Below are 18,749 nucleotides of genomic sequence, written 5' to 3'. Positions count from 1 at the left end.
TACACCAATACACCAATACACCAATACACCAATACACCAATACACCAATGAAAGTAAGCTCATTGCCCAAGAAGCCTTGCGAGCATGCTTTAGAGCTTGAGGACATTTTTGCCACTAAGTTTTCCTTGCAAGTATTCCCACCCGGAGCAAGACTCTCCCAGTGGGGCTGTCTTAGCCTCAGTGTGGGCTGCACTCTCCCTTCATGCCTCGGATTCTGCTCAGGGCAGACTGAGCTGGGCTACTGCCACTGCTCTGGGTTCCAGGGAAGATGCCTCACTGGGGACACAGGGAGTCAGACCTCTCTCCTATTTCAGACCCGGTCCAAGCTGTTGGAAGGATTTGGCTTGACCACTAAAGTGGGTAGTGTGCATTCAGAGAGCTTGGAGGGCCCAGAGCTGCCTCTCCATGTAGACAGGGACTTGCTGTCCCCAGATCTGGGAATATGAGACTGAAAAACAATGAAAAAACAAGAATGCTTGCTCTTCTAACATCCCATGGACTTTCTTATAAATAAAAAGATTATTAAAAACATGTGGTCCACACATGCAGTCCCAGCCCTTGGGAGGCAGAGACAGACTAGCCTTTTAGTGTAGGCTAGCCTTGGCTACACTACAAATTCCAAGCCAGCCAGTGGCTTATGAGACACTTAATGATATTCTGTCCCCAAAAGTGTGTATGGATTCTTATTATATAAACACATACAGGAAATATGTATATGTACCCATATATACATATGTGTATCCATATATAAAGATATCAAAGTTTCTACCACATACCAAAGAGAAGAGCAGATGAACTTGCATTCACCAACCGTCCTAGACAATGTAGCAAGAGCCTGTCTCAAAAATAAAACAAAACAACAACAACAACAACAAAACCAATGTGCCCCATGAATGGAGAGATAGCTTGGTGCCCAAGAGTTCTTACTGCTCTTACAAGGACCTGAGTTTGATTCTCAAGAGTTCTATCAGGTGGCTCACAATAAGCTGCAACAGCTCTAGGGAATCCAATGTTCTCTTTTGGCTTCCCCAGACACCTGAACACTGTAGCATACACACATACACACTAATATACATAAATAAAAATAAATCTTTAAGAAAAAAACCATATACCTACAACAAAACAACAACAACAAACTCACCAATATTGTTCTGGCTTTGTATCCCAGTGATAGATTGTGGACTTAGCATGTCTGAGGCCAAGTCCTACCCCCTTCAAAACCAGCCTGGGGAGATTGCTCAGTGGGCAAAGTGCTCAGCGCACAAGAATGAGGACCTGAGCTAGAAGGATGGCATTCATGTAGAACGCTGAGGTGGGGTGCCAGTAACCAAGTACTGAGGGGATGGAGACAGGTACATCCATGGAGCTCCTTAGCCAGCCTGGCTAGCCCATTCAGGAAGTCACAGGTTTAATGAGAAACCCTGCCTCAGAAAAGCATGGGGAGACCAAGTTGAGGATAATGACTGGCATCGACTTGTTGGCTTTAGGCCTTCATCAGTCAGCACATGCATACTTACACACACATGTACACACACATGTACACACACACACACACACACACCACATACAAAGCCAATATTCTTGAGTACTTGTTCATATTAAGCCCACTATGGAAGGGCAGGTTCATTGCCATTTGGGGTCCTTCAACTGGGTAAGTAGCTAAAGGCAGTCCCTCGGGGGACTAGGAAGGAGGGTCCTGGCCTGCCAAAGTTTTAAGTTGTGGATGAAAGCCTCTGGGGAAAGAAGATTATGAGGGGGTGGGCAGGGGGATATAGGTCCAGCCTGTGAGGAAGGCAGGATGTTGAGGTGTGCTCTAAGGGAGAAAGGGAGGAGATTCTCCTTGGATTAGTTACTTGGATTGGATTGTTTCCAGGAAACACCCTGGCAAGAGCGATGTAAGGAAAGGCGGGTATTACACCTCCGAGTTCTAGGGTGCCATCCATGATGGTGGAGAGACCGTGGCAGCAGGACCCGAGGTAGCTGCTGCCATTGTATCTGTCCTCTCCCTCAGGATGCCGCAGAGATGAGTGCTGGTGCTCAGCTCCCCCACCCCCAACATACACATACACTGGCTACAGTAGTGCCAGCCACATTTGGGGAGCATCTTCCCACCTTGTTAACCTAATCTAGAAAATCCTCTCAGGACAGTCAGAGGATTTCTTCCTAGGTGATCCCAGGTCCTGTCAAGTTGACAGCAAGCCATCACACATCACCCACGGCTCTGAAGACATTGCAGATGTCTCTAACCTGGCCCAGATGCATGCTAAGACCCTCGGAACGTCATCTGGGAAAACAGGAGCACTGAGAGAAGATCCAGAAAGACTCGACCCCTCCAAACCAGGAGACACAGAGCCTGGACCACAGGGCTGCCCCTGATCCCTGACACACTCTTACCACACACCCGTTCCTCAGTAGGAATTGGTCATATGTCTTGTGAGCCCAGAATCTCCCACAGGGTGACTGTGCCCCTTACAGGGGTTGGGGGTGGGGCTTGAGTACATCAGAGGCCTCCTCCTCTACTATCCCAGATGGCCCTATCTACCATTCAGGGGATCTGAATCATCCCTTCAGTCAGAAGCTCTTCCTCATCACCTCTGATAAGTGTTAGCGGTCATGTGCCAGGCCCCAGGGTCAATAGGTAAAAATGATGATTCCTGATTTGTGTTGAATACGACAGGTATATCAGGGCACCGTGGGCCTCAAAGCAGGGACTTCTCCAAGGCTAAAGAGTGTGTGAGAGAGGGGGGATGTTTACACACTTCTGTATCTGTGTGTATGCTCACAGGCAGGCATGCTGTCTCAAGAGCTTGAGGCACACTCAGGCAGGGAAAGTGGGAGGGGCGAGCTAAGTCCTGCAACCTTGCCTATGAACTAACCCAGTTCCTTCTGGCAGGGGCTGGTGGTAGCTGTCCTTTACTGCTTCCTCAATGATGAGGTGAGTGTCCTGGGGAACCATGGAATTCCAATGCAGAAGCTCCCTGGAGAGAGCAGTGGAGAGGGATGGGAAGGGTTCTGGGTGGGTCTGCTTGCTTGGCAGAGCCACCTGGGGGGTTAAATCACATCCTGGTCAATGTCCTCAGGTTAGAACCCACAGAACTACATTCTGGGTGAGGTTGGTGAAGTGATCCTAACTAAGTTCTCTGAGTGCTTCCTATCTGTGGGCAAGCTCAGCCAACCCAGATGAGCCCGGCTCCCCTCCCCCACCCGCCAGAACCCATGCTTCTGACAGCTCTGATGCCTGCTTTGTGTGTGTGTCCTGGTCCACCTGGAGCACAGTCTTCCCATGGGTAAAGTGGGTCACTCAGAACCACCCCGACCTTGCATGGAGGCTTCAGTTTCAGGATATGAAGCTCCAGTCATTGGCCCTGGCTAAGTAAGTTACTGCACGCAAGCCAACTATCTCTGTGGCTCCTGGCCAATCTGTCTGGTTCACACACTTGAATGGGAGTGACCTCAGATGTTTCCCAAAAACCAAACATCACACCTGAAGTCAGAGGTTGGTTCAAGTGTTCTACTGGGGCCATCGAGAGCATGGCTGCAGGGAAAGTCCTCAGATCCAGATAGATTCTGAGCTAGGGTGAGGGGTTTGATGGGGATACTCATGCAGGTTGATGCTGCCATTTGTGGAACAAATCCACTCCTTTTCTGAGGGACACAGTGTTGAAGGATGGCAGGTGCAGATCAGGTAGGATGGCTCAGTGGGTTAGAGCAATTGCCCTAAGACTGACGAGTTCAAATCCTGGAACTGACATGGCAGAAGGAGATGCTCTCTGATCTCACAAGAATACCATGATGTGCATCTGTTCTCTGGCTCACCCCCTCTCTCTTCTCTCTAAAAAAAATACAGTAAAGCATAATTTAAAAAAAAATAGAAAGAAAGGAAGACGGATACAAGTGCTCAGGTTATAAGGGGCCTTCAGTACATTCTACACAGGGGACAGGAAATGGTCATTCAGAGTCCTTTAGGCAAGGGGACACAGTAGAACAGGAGCAGCTGGACCAACCAGTGAGTCAGGTTCCAGGCACAGGCCTGGCCGTCCCTCCCAAGCAATTGCTGCAGCTGATGGCGGTCTTGGGTAGGTGCAGCTGGAAGTTCAGAAAAAATGGCGCCAATGGCACCTCCAAGAGTTCCCGCTGCGCCCTGTGGCCTTCAGCAACTCCTTCAGCCATGCCACCAACGGCCCTACCCACAGCACCAAGGCTGGCACCTCTGAGCAGAGCCGGAACATCCCTGGAGCCAGTGTCATCTGAGGCTGCAGCAAGGCACCAGAAGACAAGGGTTGGATGTTTGATGGGGCGGACATCTGCCTGACAGCCATTTTGTGCTGAGTGGCTGAACAGGCCTGTCCCTCAGATCTGAGCTTCCTTGAGATCAAGCAAGGGGAGACTAGGTCATCATGGAGCAGAAAACAGGCCTGTGATTTGGTCTTTCTTGTTCTTCTAAGAAGAACAATTCAGCAGCTTTGGAAGGGGCAGGGAAATAAAATGACATCCAGAAAAACCTCAGTCTGTGTGTCAGTCTTTTGCTACCTGGAGAGGGAATGTGTTCTAGATCACTTTCCAACTCCTCCCCACAGGAGAAGGGTGCTTCCTTTACATCCCAGCTCACTTTAAAGGGCAAGCTTAGAAGCCCCCAAAATATGAGGAATCAAGACCCTTGGCCTCAGACAGATCTTGTCTGTCCCCCACTGGGGCTCATCTGTCCTACAGCCCTCTCACCAAGCCTTCAGGACAAAGGCTAAATGAAGTTTACAAAGCCACAGGGCATCTGACCCACTTTCATTATGTAACCCTGATATGGTAAGAGACTCCGAGGCGAGTAAGTGCCTAAGAAAGTAAGCCATCCAGTGCTCTCTCTCTCTTTGGGAGACAGCTCCTCAAAGGCCTGAGGCTTGACCAAACTATGGAAGTCTTGTTGCTTTGCGACAGTGGCTCCTATAGCCCAGGCTGGTCTGCTATTCCCTAGGTAGCTGGAGATGGCCTTGAACTTACAATTCTCCTGCCTTTACTTTCTAGGTGCTAAAAGTACAGGTGTGCACAGTCACACCTGGTTTGTGTGATCCTGGGAATCAGATGCACGGCTTCATTCACAACAGGCAAGCGCTCTGTGAGCTGAGCGAGGTCTCCAGGGAGCCCTAGTTCACAGTCTTTTTACTTTAAATATCTCGGCTTCACGGCAGGTGGTGATTTCCCAACTCTCAAACAGAGAAGGACAAAGGTCCGTCTCCCTGAGCTTTAAGTTTCCATAATTCTAGCTTTCCATGCCTGAGTATTTGCACTCCCTCACTCCAGGAGAGAATGAACGAGGACGAAATGTCTGAATCTTCTTCCAAAATAAAACCTAACAGGGAAACCCAAACAGAAATGGAGACATGGCCTCCCGTTTGCACATTGCAGGCTGCTTTGGGACCCTTTTCCAGGCTGAGACCCAGACTGAATAGTTGATGAACTTTGATTTTGGTAATCCAGACAGCCTACACAAACTCCTCAGGTGGGGGTGGCAATATGGTTCAGCTGGAGAGTGCCTGCCCAGGTTCCCAGGGCCTTGGATATGAATGATCCTTACCACTGTGAAAAACCAAAGTAAAAACCAGTCGTGGAGACCTCCAAGGTCTACGTTGGTGGTGGTTCAGCTTCAGCACTGGGAGACTCTCTGAAAACCTGGGGCTACAGAGGTGGCTCAGCCAGTAAAAGCGCTGGCTGAGTAAACATGACGACCTTAGTTGGCTCCCAGGAAGCCATGTAAAGATGGAAAGAAAGAACCAGCTCCAGAGAGTTGTTCTCCAACCCCTACAGGTGCAAGTGATCTATACATATCCATGCACACATACACAATAATAAGTAAAATAAGGATGTTTTAAATCATCGTAGAAGGGGCTAGAGGGATGGCTCAGTGGGTAACACAGATAAGAATGAGTTCAGTCCCTGGAACTCATGGAAAAGCCTGGCATGACTGTACAGGTTTGCAGTCTCAATGATGGGTAGGCAAGGGCAGGAGGTCCCTGGAGCTCACTGCTCATCCAGGAAAGCACACTTGGTGAGTTCTAGGCCAGTGAGGGATACTGCCTCAGAAACAAGGTATATAGTCTAGAGAATGATACCTGGGGTTGACTTTTGAGCACCAATGTATGTTTGCCCTCACACACATAAATGTGTACACCACGAATATGTATATATACATGTACAAAAATCACATTAGACACTACTTGGGGAACCTGAGGCAGTAGGACCACTTAAGCCCACAAAAAAAGAGACCAGCCTGAGCAATATCTTGTCTCAAAATAAAATGGGTCCTCAGAGGTCAAGTATTTGATTAGCAGGTATAAGGCTCTGGGTTTGAGTGCCAGAAAAAAAAAATCCTGAGAAAACCACAGGTATATATACATCTAGCCTGGGAAGAGACCTTTATGATAAGATGAGGAAAAGAATCATCTAGAACATAAAAGAATACATTTCACCTGTTTCTGGGTGGAAAAAAAACTGGAAATGAGGTAACAGAATGAGCAAAAATTTAGATCTGGGGCCTCAGGAGATAGCTCAGCTGGTTAATCAGTTGTCTTACAAGCACAGGACTGGAGGTCAATCTGCAGAACCAATATCTCTCTCTCTCTCTCTCTCTCTCTCTCTCTCTCTCTCTCTCTCTCTCTCTCTCTCAAAGCTGGGTGTGGTAGCATATGCTTGCAATCCCAGCTCTGGTGAGATGGAAACCTGGAGGACTCTGGTCAGCCAATTTAGACTACTTGGCAAATTCTTCTAGACCAGAGACAGATGATCTCAAAAAACAAAATGGGGCCAGGCAGATGCAGGCAGATGACTCAGTGGGTAAAAGCACTTGCTGCACTTGTCTGACCGCCCGAGCTGGGATTCCCAGCACCCACGTAAAGCTGGGTGCAGTTGTGACCACATCAGTAATCCCAGTGCCCTCAGGGTGAAAAAGAGAGAGAGATGGGAAATCCTTGGGAGCTTACCAGCCGGCTAGCCTGGCATCTGCCACAGAGACCTTGTCTTGAACAAGATGGAAGGAGGAGACCAAATGAGAATATTGACCTCTAAACTTCACCTGTGCCGTGGCATGTGCATGCCCACATCCACACACAAAGATTAGAAAAAAAACCAGAAAGCATCTGAGAAACAACACACTCAAGGTTGTCCTCTGGCCTCCATACACTGGTACACACACATGTATCTGCATACATGCGCACACATGCAACACACATGCATACACACAGACACACACACATGGGGGGGGCAGTTCTTTCAGCGAGTATGGAAATCTCCACTGGTTCTTGGCCCCTTTCACCTCCACCTATCCCCTGCAAGCTGTTAATTATTACACAGTATCTGTTTGTCTCCTCGCCTGCTGTGGAGTTCACCCTCAAAAGCATGTGCTCTTTGAAATGTGCTCCAGGACCAGAAAAAGACCCGAGGCCACCAGAACCTCACAACTGACAGTCTCACAAACAGTCCTGCGTCTAAACTGGCCTCAGGGACGACTGTGTTAGAAATCACCTGAGCGCCCTTGCGGGGGCAGTTGTTCAAGGAAGACTTCCCAGAGAGAAAACAGATCCTAGAAACTAGGGTGTTCTAGCTTGTGGGTCCACACAAAGGACAGGGGAGGGGACTTTAAGTCAATAGATTGAAAGCTACTATCCACAAAACTTTCTGGAGGAATCCTGAGAAAGCCAGGAAAATGTATGCAAAGTCCCCTGGAACTGACAGGAGAAGGTTCCTGGCGCTGACTGGTCCTTTAGGTGGAGGACTGAGCCACTCTTAGAAACCTCAAGAGTCCCAGGGGCTGGGCTGGAAGATTGATCTGTGGTTAAATCACTTGCCATGCAAGCACCCTTAGAACCTACATAAATATTGGATGGGTGTGGTGACTCACCTGTATTTCTAGGCCTTAGAGGCAGAGTCAGGGCATGTCTAGAGCAAGCTAGTTCATGAGACTAGCCTTCCGGGTGAGCTCTGGGTTTGATTGAGAGACCCTGCCTCAGTGAATAAGGTAGAAAAGCAGGGGCTGGAGAGATGGCTTAGTGGATAAGAGCACTGTCCTGAGTTCAATCCCCAGGAACTACATGGTGGTGGCTCATAACCATCTATACACACATACATATATACACACAGACAGGACACTCATAGACAGAAAATGAATAAATAAGTAAGTAAATAAATAAATAAATGTAGAAAATCAATTGAGGATGAGTCCAGATATTGATGTGAGAGCTCCATATGTACACACTTGTATGTACATCCACACATACATGAACCCATATACATGTGAAGACATGTACACACTTGCACCCACCCCCACACACACAAATAACACACACACACACACACACACACACACACCATTTAAAAAGAGTCAGAATCTCAGGACCTCTCCAGCCCATGTCCCAGAGCAATCAATGAAACAGGTTTGAGCCCTACGTAGCTGGGCAGCCAGCCTCGAACTGACTTCTGGTCTCTTTCAAACCCTATTCCAGTCAAGGAAGAAAACACCCGAGGAAGACATTTTAGGATATTCTTCTTATTTTAGAATTGACATTTTAATAGCTTGGCTAACCCATCCAGCGCACTGTGCTATGGTACTGAGGTACTCTTCTGGCCTTTGCCCTGGAAGTCAGCTGAAGAGACTGCCAGGGCATTTCTAGAGCTAAGTGCCTAAGAGGCAGCGTCAAGGTCACTGGTTGTCCCATTCAATCTCAGCCAGAGGTCCTATATCAGAGAAGTCCCGTCATGACCTCGTTTTCTGTAAGCCAGGGTCCCTGCTGGAGGGTCCCAGGGCTGAGTGAGGCTGTTGATGTGAAGGCCGCTGGTGGCATTGAGGAAGAAGAGAAAGGAGGCAGTGAATTCACACCAGAACATCAAGGTGAAGCCCAGGAGGGTGATCTGATTCTTGAGGAGGATGATAAAGGTGAGGAGACCCCCAGAGGAGAGGATGAAGGCGACCAGGAGGAGGTAGGAACCGATGGCCCACTTGCGCCGCGAACGGACATCCTCACACACCTGGGACACGATGAGCAGCTCCAATCCAAAGATGGCAGCCACCACAGCCATGGCGGCCACACTGCGTGCTAGGCCCATGCCTACAGCCAGCCCCGGCACATGGGCCTGGCTCAGGTCTCTCAGACAGTGTGGTTCACTGTGGTTGCTGACGGTGCAGAAGTACCAGAGCCCAAAGAGACGGTTCTCCTCTAGGAGCCAGTGGCCGTCGCAGATGGAGACTGAAGAAAGGACCACAGCCAGGGCAGTGCACACGATGATGAGTGTCCGGATGAAGGATTCAAAGAAAGCCCGGTGGGGCCTCTTAGGGCCCAACAGCTTGTGGGCCTGGAAGACAGGACAGGAAGCAGTGAGTTGGCAAGGGCCTTCGACACCTGGGAAAACCAGTATGCAATTCCACTTCCTCCAGCCCTGCTCTCTGCTCTGATACCATGGGAAAGATTGAACAGGCCCTCACCTGGCTTCCCATTAAACCCACCTTCACTGGGGAGGGGGCATTCCTTTTCTACCTGTCCTCCCTCCTCTACTGGAGCCTGGCCAGGCAGTTACCAATTGCAAACTAATCTCTTATTGTTCTTCAGCTCAGGATCTTTATCCAGCATGCAAAGCCCAAACTGGAGCTGGGGGAGCCTTGTTAGTAAAGTACTTGCTTTACATAGTAAATGCATGGAATCCCAGTCCTGAGGAGGCAGAGACAGTCAGATCCCTGGGGTTTGCTGACCATCCAGCCTAGCTCAGGATGAACTAGGGACTTTAATGAGCTCCAGACCAGGCTAGGCCAGGGTCAGGGAGAGAGAGAGGGGAGAGGGAAATGGGGAAGGTGGGCACACGCACGAACACACACACACACACACACACACACACACACACACATATTCATACACCATGGCGGTCTGATTAATATAGTTCCATGCCTGAGTTCTCTTTCAAACCCTCCTGGGAAGCTCCCCAGCCCCCAGGAATGCAGCCACCTCTGTTCTCATGCTTGTCATAGAGGCTTTTCCCAGCCCAGCAGGTCCTCTACTGCTCTTCTCACCAGGTGCCTTGCGTTCTCTCTGCCCCATTCTGATGGTACACTGGAATAAAGTGCTACTGACTGTCTTACACTGTGTCTCCCTAGGAGGGCAAGGCCACATGTCAAGACACTGGGGTATTCCCAGTACCTGTCATGGTGTTAGGCCTGCACACCCAGTACCTGTCATGGCGTTAGGCCTGCACACTTGGTAGGCACTTGAGAGAGAACACGGGGGAAGCACAAATTTCATTTTAAACTCCTTATAGACTGAGCCTTCCGCCCAGTTTAAGTTAAATGACTTGCTTCATAGGATGTTCAGAAACAGAACATACCACTGTTGGGGAAGTAAGAAAAGCAGATAACTAACATGGACTGGTTGGTGCTGGGAAATGGGAGGGGGTGAGGAAGGGGGACTTTGGGGAGCACCATAAGCCAGCCAGCTGTAAACAAAGATTTCCAGAGGCAAGTGCTAAAATGTGGTACTGAGCCTTCTGGCAGCCTGTTAGGAGGCTGTCTGCTCGGGCTGGGGAGATAGTGAGTCAGTAAAGGCCTGCCTGCCATGCAAGCACGGGACCTGAGTTCAGGTCTCTAGCACCCCTATAAAAAGCCAGACGTGGTGGTGATGCATGTTTGTAACCCCAGTGCTGGGTGGGGTTAGGGGCAGATGGGTGGATCTCTAGAGCTCAAAGACCAGACAGTCTGGTTGAATCAGTGAGTTTCAGATTCAGTGAGAGACATGTCTCAAACAATTAAGTAGATGAAGGCACCCTGGCATTAACCTATGGCTTCCATGTGTGTGCTCATATGCTCTCTCTCTGTCTGTCTCTCTGTCTGCCTGTCTCTCTCTGTCTCTTTCTCTCTGTCTCTGTCTCTCTCCTCTCTTTTCTCTTCTCTTCATTCCTCCTTTATTTTGAGCTGGAGTTGTATATATCCAAGCTTGGTCTTGATTCACTATGTAGCCAAAGATGATGAACTTCTAATCCTTCTTCCTCCTGGGATGACAGGGGCATACCACTACACTTGTTGATTTGGTGCTAGCGTTTCACCCAAGCTAAGCAAGCACCTCCCCAATGGAGCCACCTCTCCAGTGGGCACAAGCTTTCTCATCTGCCCAGGGAAGCTGGCAATCCCTGCAGGAAAGCACCTGGCAAGGTTATAAAATCCCTAGAGACTAATATGGTCACAAGATGGGACAGCCAAGGATACAGAAAGCAAGTCACAAGACACACAGGCCAGCTCAGACACCTTTTGACCCTAAGCCTTACACTGTCTGGAAAACAAGCACATCCAGTCCCTTCCTCAGCCCCGCCTGTCCCAGACCCAGACTGGACTTTAATCTCCAGGCGCTAAGACGCCACACTGAGATCAGACAGAGGTGACAGAGATCTGGTGTCACATATCCTTCTCTTGACTTAAAGCAGGCTTCATTAAAACTCACTGACCACTGTAAAACTGCAAGGGCTAAAGGCTCGTGTTGACAATGACGTGTGGGACCCGGAAGGGAGCTCGGTCTGGAAAGTGCTTGTAAGCTTGAGTTCAATCCCTGGGTGCCGTGAACAAAGATGGGCTTGCTGGTGCACACTTATAATCCCAGCACTGGGGAAGTGGAGGTAGGGGGAGAGGCTCACTGGTCAGCCAGTCTCATCTACTTGGTGAGTTTCAGGCCAGGAAGAAACCCTGACCTCAAAGGGGTAGTCAGTAAAATATCTGCCTTGTAAACACAAAGACCTGAAATCCATCCCTAGAACCCATATTAAAATAATAATAATAATAATAATAATAAATCCTGGGTGTAGTGTGTGCTAACAGTCTCAGCATTAGGGACAGGCAGGTCACTAGGAATTGCTGGTCTGTCAGCTTAGTTGAGTTCTAGGCCAGTGAGAGACGCTGTCTCAAAATACAAGGTAGCAGAGGCTGAGGTGAAAGGGTACTTCAGGGTATTCTGTCCCCCAGCACCAACATGTAAAACGTGTGGTCCACAGCTGCCTCTCAGTTCTTGAGAGTGGCCGTCTCACTAGCAATCATGCTTATTGTAATCTTCATCTTGAACCTGTGTGCCTCACCCCATACCGTAGTTGGCACATCCACCAACTTCCAGTGACATTGGAATCCTCTCCTGGAGGCAGGGTGGCACAGCTGAGTGGCAGGTGCTGAGTGGAGGGGCCAGAAAAGGGGAAGCAGCAGCCAGTCCCGTCAGCCTCATCTCCGTGCCTGAGGACAGTCCCTTCAAACAGGACCTCGACTTCCTAGGCTAACACTGCTCATCGCCTCTTTGAACCTGTGTGACCCTAAATGGTTCCCACTGACCTGTTGATTTGACTCTGCCGGGCTTTTGAGGCTAACCCAACTCCATGTTGTATGGGCCTCTGCTTCCCAAGACCAACAACACCCCAAATACATACACTTACTTCTCACACTCCTGTACCCACTACTCTTCAATGAGTACTCTGCCCAGGCCTGGGTCAGGCCACTATCGCAGCACTGACTACCCCTAAGACAGTAAAATTTCTACTGCAGCCTGTGCCTAACTGTTTCTTTCAGCTTGACCTCTGTTGCATGCTGGAAGCCTTGTGCCCATTCTTGCTTCTGGGTAGACACTTGTGTGCTAGGCAAGTGCTCTACCCTAGCCACACACACTTTTTAAATGTTTTCTTCAGAGACAGTCTGATGAACACTCTAGCCCAGGTAGGCCTTGAACCTGCGATCTTCCTGCCCCAGCCTCTCAAGGAGCTGGAATGGGCAGGCCTGCACTAACAGGTCTTAGTTTTTACCTGTCATTTATTACTGGTCCCCCTCCTCTCCACTGAACCTAACACCTAAGGTTGTTATGAGGATGAAGTCAGTGGCCAAGTTCCTCTCAGAGTAGGGACAAGTGTTCTCTGCATCCTGCAGTGGCAGTTGGGTGTAGCTCATCTTCCTCACTTCCACAAGCCACTTAGCCTGGGACAAATATGCTTGTGACACCCTCCTTCCCTCCTCTCTCCTTCCCTCCTCTTGCTGCCTCTCCTTTTCATCCTCTTTTCCCCCCTCTCCTCCAACCCCTTCACCTCTTACTGCCTCTTCCTCACCCTATCTCCTCCTCCCCTCCTCTTCTCCCCCTCTTCCTCTTCTCCCTCCTTCCCTCTCCTTCCTCCCCTCCTCTTTCTTCTCCTCCTCTCTCCCTCCTCCCTTCCCTTCTCCCCTTCCACCACATCTTTCCCTTGTCTCTTTCCTCTTTCCCATATTTTCCTATTCCTTCCTTTGTTTTTCTTCACCTTCTCCCCTCTTTCTCCTCCATCTTCCCCCTCCCCCTAAAGGGCCTCCTACCTATGGTGGTTGCAATTCTTAGCTTAGCTCCTCCCACACCCACACTGTATCTCCTTTAGGGGTGCCCCTACACCTTGGCTCATTCCTCCTTTCTTCCTGTACCTTCTTCTCAAGGCTCCTCCCTGGAGATGGTCTGGAATATGCCCAGGAATAAAGAAAAACAAGTCACCAAATCAGAGTCCTTACCACACCCTAGCAACTGAGTTCTGGATAAGAAAGTTTGGGGGTGGCCTGTTCAGGGCTTTTTTCTTCTTGTTGTTACCAAAGGGGTGAGTGAGGTTCAGAGTCAGGAAAACATGAATTTGTCTACATCCTGTCATTTGGCTACCCACTGTGGCCAGGTTACTTTCGAGCCTCAGTTATCTCTCCGTAAAATGGGAAAAGCTGTAGAGGTGGCCTATTCCTATAATGCCAGCTACTGGGAGGCTAAGGAAGGAGGGTAAATTGAGCCCAGGAGTCTAAGAGCATCCTGAGCAACAAAGAACAGATCCTGTCTGTCTCAAGCAGTGCTGATAATGATAAAAATAATGACGATTAAGAGGCGGAACACTACCTAAAATTATCAGAGCTTGAGCACCTGAAGGCAGAGTCAACTGACCTCTGCACTTCTCAGGGCAAGACCGGACAGTGGACCGCCTGGAGCACAGCCAGCCACCGGGATGCCTGGGTGAGCAGGAAGCTGGCCCGCGGGGTAGTGGACACTTCCCGACCGCCCTTTGAAGCGGGCAGGAATGCAGAGATTCTTAGCCAACACAAACACTAAGCATTGCTCCAAAAGAAGCCGATTTTAGGGGAAGCGGACGCTCCTGTCCCAGGAACCTTTTCCCAGGGGTGTCGGGTCCCCAATGAGTTCACTCCCACCTCAGTTCCACCTAGCTCCTCAAACGCTTTTCGGAGGAAGATGATCTTTGCAATCGCGCTCCCAGAAAGTTCTGGCTTCGCGGGCAACCTCCTCTGTCCGTTACATAAACCAAGCCTGGCATTTCCCAAGTCCACCCTGACAGTCCACCACTCTAGACGTCCACTTTTTAAAGATTCCCAAGGATCCCCGAGGAAAGCCTAACCGATAGGTCACTCACTGGTGACCCCGCAGAAAAGTTTGGTGGCCTCTGGTGCTCTCAGGGCGCCATCAGAGGCCGAGAAGTATGCGCAGAGCGAGCTGCATTGGGGGAGCAGGTACCCCCGAATCGCTCTCAAACGAACTTTCCGGGGTGTCCCAGCAAGATCTGGGCACCTTGGGGATTGTCACCCTGATTCAAGGTTTCAGTCACTGAGGGTTCCCAGTCCTCCCCCATGGTAGACTGTACCCCGGCTCTGCGCCCCGCGGGTCCCTCTGGCTACCTGCGCGCCGATGGCCGTCATGCTGCGCTCTGGGAGGCAGCGCGGTCGCTTGGCCTAGCAGTCGCTCTCCGGTTGTGCTCGGCCACAGGGCTGGCCCTCTATTGGGGCGGGGCGCAAGCCGGGGGGCGGGGGCTTCGCGATCACTGGGCTGCTCGGGTTACGCTGACTCAGCAGCGCCCTGGGTCCCAGAGAAGGGGTAAGCGGTGACCCGGCTCGCGATCTTCCCCTTGATGCAGATTCCTCGAGGGCTGGGAGATTTGGTTCCAGTCCAAGTTTGAAGGGCCGAGAGTAGGGAAGGAGCACCTGGATACAAAAAGTGAAGGAAGGATCCCGCCAGGATTCTGGCTTCTACCCCGGCTGTGTGACCTTGAATCGCTAGTTTAACATCGCTGAGCCTTGGTTAATAAGTGAGATAATATGTGATTGGCTGGGCTCTTAAAAAGCCTTTGTGACATGTGAGTGGACCAGAACCTTCTGGGGTTATCACTTGTCTTAGTTTACCTTTTAAGGAGGATGTGACAGCGTCCTTGTCACCTGATCTCCTCAGGAACTATCAGCAAACACTAGATCAAATGTGGTGGCAGACTCCTGTAATCTCAGCATTTGAAGGACTGATGCAGAAGGATTGCCTTGAGTTAAAGGCCAATCTGGTTTATGTGAGCAACCTGGGATTCAGGATGAGACCCTGTAATCACAGAGAGAACGGAGGAGAGGGTTGGGAAGGAAGAGGAGGGGGAGGAAGAGGAGGGGGAGGAGGGAGGAGAGGAGGAGGGATGACTAAGAGCTTACTGTAGCAAGCACAAGGCCCTAGGTTCCTTTCCCAGCGGCATAAGTAAATGAGGATGGGAGGGGTATAGACAGGTATGCTAAAATACTCCCACCCCCAAAAGGACGGACGGTGTGGTCTGAGAGCGAGGATCTCAGCTAATATTACCTACTTCCTCCAGCCTGGGTTAGAAGGTGGGTGGGGTCCTGCTTAAGATAAAACAAGATGCTGACTAAGGGATAGATTAGATGGAATAAACCATCTAGTTTATTCTGCCCAGCAGGCAGCTCTCTGGCTTACCTATGGATGTTGTAAAGACTACACTTACATGTCCCTGGAAGGAGCCATGAGGGAAACCAGGAAGATACCACCAAGCATGCATTTCTAATCCCCAGTTCATCTGGTTCCATAGAAAACCCAGATCGGCTCCAGAGCCAGTCCAGGGGCAGACAGATGGGGTGTGGACACATCTCCTTGCCTTCTCTTGCTTTCGCACTCTGAGTGAGGGCCACCTGAGATGCTGGCTGGTGCAAACACACATTGTTGGGCCCCTCCCAGGAACTTCTGAATAGTGGGACCAAACTGAGACCTGAGTGACATTGGTACTGCTAGTTCTGGGTTAGAGGCCTGAGCTAAGGCCAAGGGCAGTTGGCCAGGTCCAGCTTCTTGGCTTTTCTCCGCCCACCGGCCTTCTCTCCATGGCGCCACCTGCTTTCTCCCCAGTCCAGGATTCTAGAAGCCAGGCATTCATTTACTGAAGCTCTGGACTCCAGTGGAAGGAGGACCTAGCTCTCCCCCAACCGGGGGGCCTGGCTGTCCCTTCAAGCAGCTCTTCTAGTCTCTAGAGGAACCTGGGTTGCTCTTTTCCACTGGACCTGAGGTTGGCCCATGCCTGCAGGGAGCACCAGAAGGAGCGAATGCTGAAGCTGTCTCTCAGAGTCCAGGTCTGCCTGGCATGCACAGAGCTGTGTGTTCCATCCCCAGGACTACATAAATGAGGTGTGATGTTAGAGACACCTGTAATCACGGCACTTGGGAGGTGGAGTCGGGAGGATGAGAAGTTTAGTCATTTTTGACTACATGGTAAATTTAAGGCTAATCTGGGCCACGTGAGACCTTGTCTCAAAAAGAGGAAAAAAAAAGAATTGTCCAGTTTCATAATTTGTTCCCATCTCGTGCCTTCTGAGATTGTGCATGTTTGTGGGTGGGGTGCTTTTAGCTGTTGTTTATAAGAATAGAAAAGCCTTGAATCAGTTGAATTTAGAGTAGTATGCCTTGTCAGCAAGAAGTTCTAAGAAGCAGAAATGAGGAAGTGTCTGTCCAGTTCCCAAAGGGAGCTCAGAGCTTAGAACAAAGGCCTGAAGTCTGGGTGGGGCTTGTGTCAAGATCTGGCACCCTAGGCTTAAGGAACCCACGACAATCTCTTCCCAGTGACACAACAGAGGCAGACACTGTCCTGGCAGAGGCAGAGACATTCCAAAGTCAGACCCCTGTGCCTTGAGGTGCCACAGGCCTTTAAGCCCCAGCAGAGGCACGCTGATCACTGTAAGATCTACATGGGCTAGCCTGGGCTACTCAGTGAGGCCACGTGCCTCTCTCCCTTTGGCTATCAGATGTGGACCCCAAGGAATTGGGATTCCCCCAGGAAGCCCGTGCTAGGGAAGGAAATGTTGACACCTGGCTCCATCGAGAGCAGAGATTTGTCTCTGGTGAAGAGATTTACACAACCCTGGTATCTTGTCAGACCCCATTGTCTAGTGCTGAGACAAAGCTGGTCAGTGATGGGCAGGACCACACCTTGACCAGGACTACTTAGCTATGCACAGCTCTTGCCCTCTGTTAAAATCTGAACCTCATGTCAGGACCCAGAGGCTGGACTCAGAGGTTGCTCTTGTTTTGGATATGGCCAGTGAATAACTCTTTGCTTTCCACTTGCCACTTGTCTGTTGAGTTGGCCACTTGAGGATCAGAGTCTGGCTTGTTAGGGTTGCCAGGATCCAGGCTGTGACCTTCAGAACTCCAGTAACAGCAGGAATGTCCATAGGATGGAGTAGACAGGGACAGACAGGGTAGGGCCTTAGGTGTTAGAGCCAGAGGCAGCATGGACAGGTGTGGTGAGCTTTGAAACAGCACAAAATCTCTCTGTTCCTTGACATTCTCTGCCTTTTCTCCAGGTGTGAGGCTCTGTCCCCTCCTCCTAGTCATAAACCTGGTCAGACTTAGAGAAAAAGGAATGCCATCAAAAGAGACACTCCCCTCCCTCCCCGCATGTCCCAGCACTCTCTGATAAGACCCAGGCACAGTGTCTTAAAGTTCCCAGGCAAACTGCTGCTCATTAGCCCATCAAAAAGCTTTAACTTTGTTAGTCGGTCAATAAGCATCCTCCTACAGCTTGCTCTTTAGAACACATTGCTTCTTCTGCCCCCAAATTCTTAAGACATCATATCTGAACAAGGGGTGCAGGTCAGTGGAGGAGGACGTGCCTATCATGGACACACATGTGTACAAGTCCCTGGGTTTGATTGCCGGCACCACGAATAAAAAGAAACAGAGAGCTGGAGAGGTGGTTCTGTTGGTAAGCACAAGGATGTGAGTTCAATACCCAGAACCCACATAAAGTAAGCTAGGCACTATGACCCATTTGTAATCCCAACACCAGGGAGGCAGAGACAGGTACCCAGTCTTGCCAAGATTAGCCTACTTGACAAGTTCTAGGACAATGGAAGACCATGTCTCAAAGACAAAGTGGATGCAGGGTGGAATGACAACCAGATTGCTGTGCCTACCCCCACCCCCTTGTGTGTCTGTTTCAGCCTGTTACACACACACACACACACACACACACACACACACACACACACTAACCTATATACCACACACACAAAGATAGAAAAAGGAAGAAAGGAATGAAGGAACAAAGGAAGAAAGGAGGAGAGGGAGGGAGAAGGGCCAGTGAGGTGGCTTATCAGGCTAAGACACTGTCTGCCAAGTCTCATGGCCTGAGTTTGATCCCTGGACCCACATGGTAGAAAGAGAGAACTGACTCCTCCAAGTAGCCCTCTGTTCTGGCTAAAGCACGTGTGCACACATGCTCAGGTGAACACACACACATGCACACACCCGTACACACACATACATGCACACACTTATGCATACACACACACATAAATAAATAAAATGTAAGAGAGGAAAGAAGGAAGGGAAAAGAGAAGAAATTAAAGCTATTACTATGTAGTATCCACCACCCACCCTGTAGAGTTCTGGGCTCAGGTGCCCCTGAGAAAAGAAGATGAAGACCATCACGACTACCACAGC

General features: G+C 50.0%; 2 protein-coding genes across 4 annotated transcripts in view; one reads left to right on the top strand and one right to left on the bottom strand.

The window, feature by feature from the left end:
• The window catches only part of Sctr (secretin receptor), a 52,911-nt gene extending 48,410 nt beyond the window's left edge, over positions 1-4,501 (top strand). The window contains exons 12-13 of one of the 3 annotated variants that reach the window (XM_028771513.1): positions 2,894-2,935; positions 4,087-4,501. In XM_028771513.1, the coding sequence (XP_028627346.1) occupies positions 2,894-2,935; positions 4,087-4,251 (207 nt within the window). In that variant the 3' untranslated portion in view covers positions 4,252-4,501. Of the gene's footprint in view, positions 1-2,893; positions 2,936-4,080 lie in introns of all 3 variants that reach the window. The other 2 variants (XM_028771511.1, XM_028771512.1) reach the window with 2 other exon arrangements.
• A 4,009-nt stretch (positions 4,502-8,510) lies between these two features.
• Tmem37 (transmembrane protein 37) lies at positions 8,511-14,759 on the bottom strand. Its single transcript, XM_028771514.1, has 2 exons — positions 14,669-14,759; positions 8,511-9,333 (listed from the first exon to the last, which is right to left on the bottom strand). The coding sequence occupies exons 1-2, from the start codon at positions 14,687-14,689 to the stop codon at positions 8,719-8,721; spliced, it is 636 nt and encodes a 211-aa protein (XP_028627347.1). The 5' UTR covers positions 14,690-14,759; the 3' UTR covers positions 8,511-8,718.
• Between the last annotated feature and the right edge of the window lie 3,990 nt (positions 14,760-18,749).

Source organism: Grammomys surdaster, unplaced genomic scaffold, assembly GCF_004785775.1.
Source record: "Grammomys surdaster isolate TR1022 unplaced genomic scaffold, NIH_TR_1.0 208, whole genome shotgun sequence".
Taxonomy (NCBI): Eukaryota; Metazoa; Chordata; class Mammalia; order Rodentia; family Muridae; genus Grammomys; species Grammomys surdaster.
This window is presented reverse-complemented; position numbering and strand designations above follow the sequence as displayed.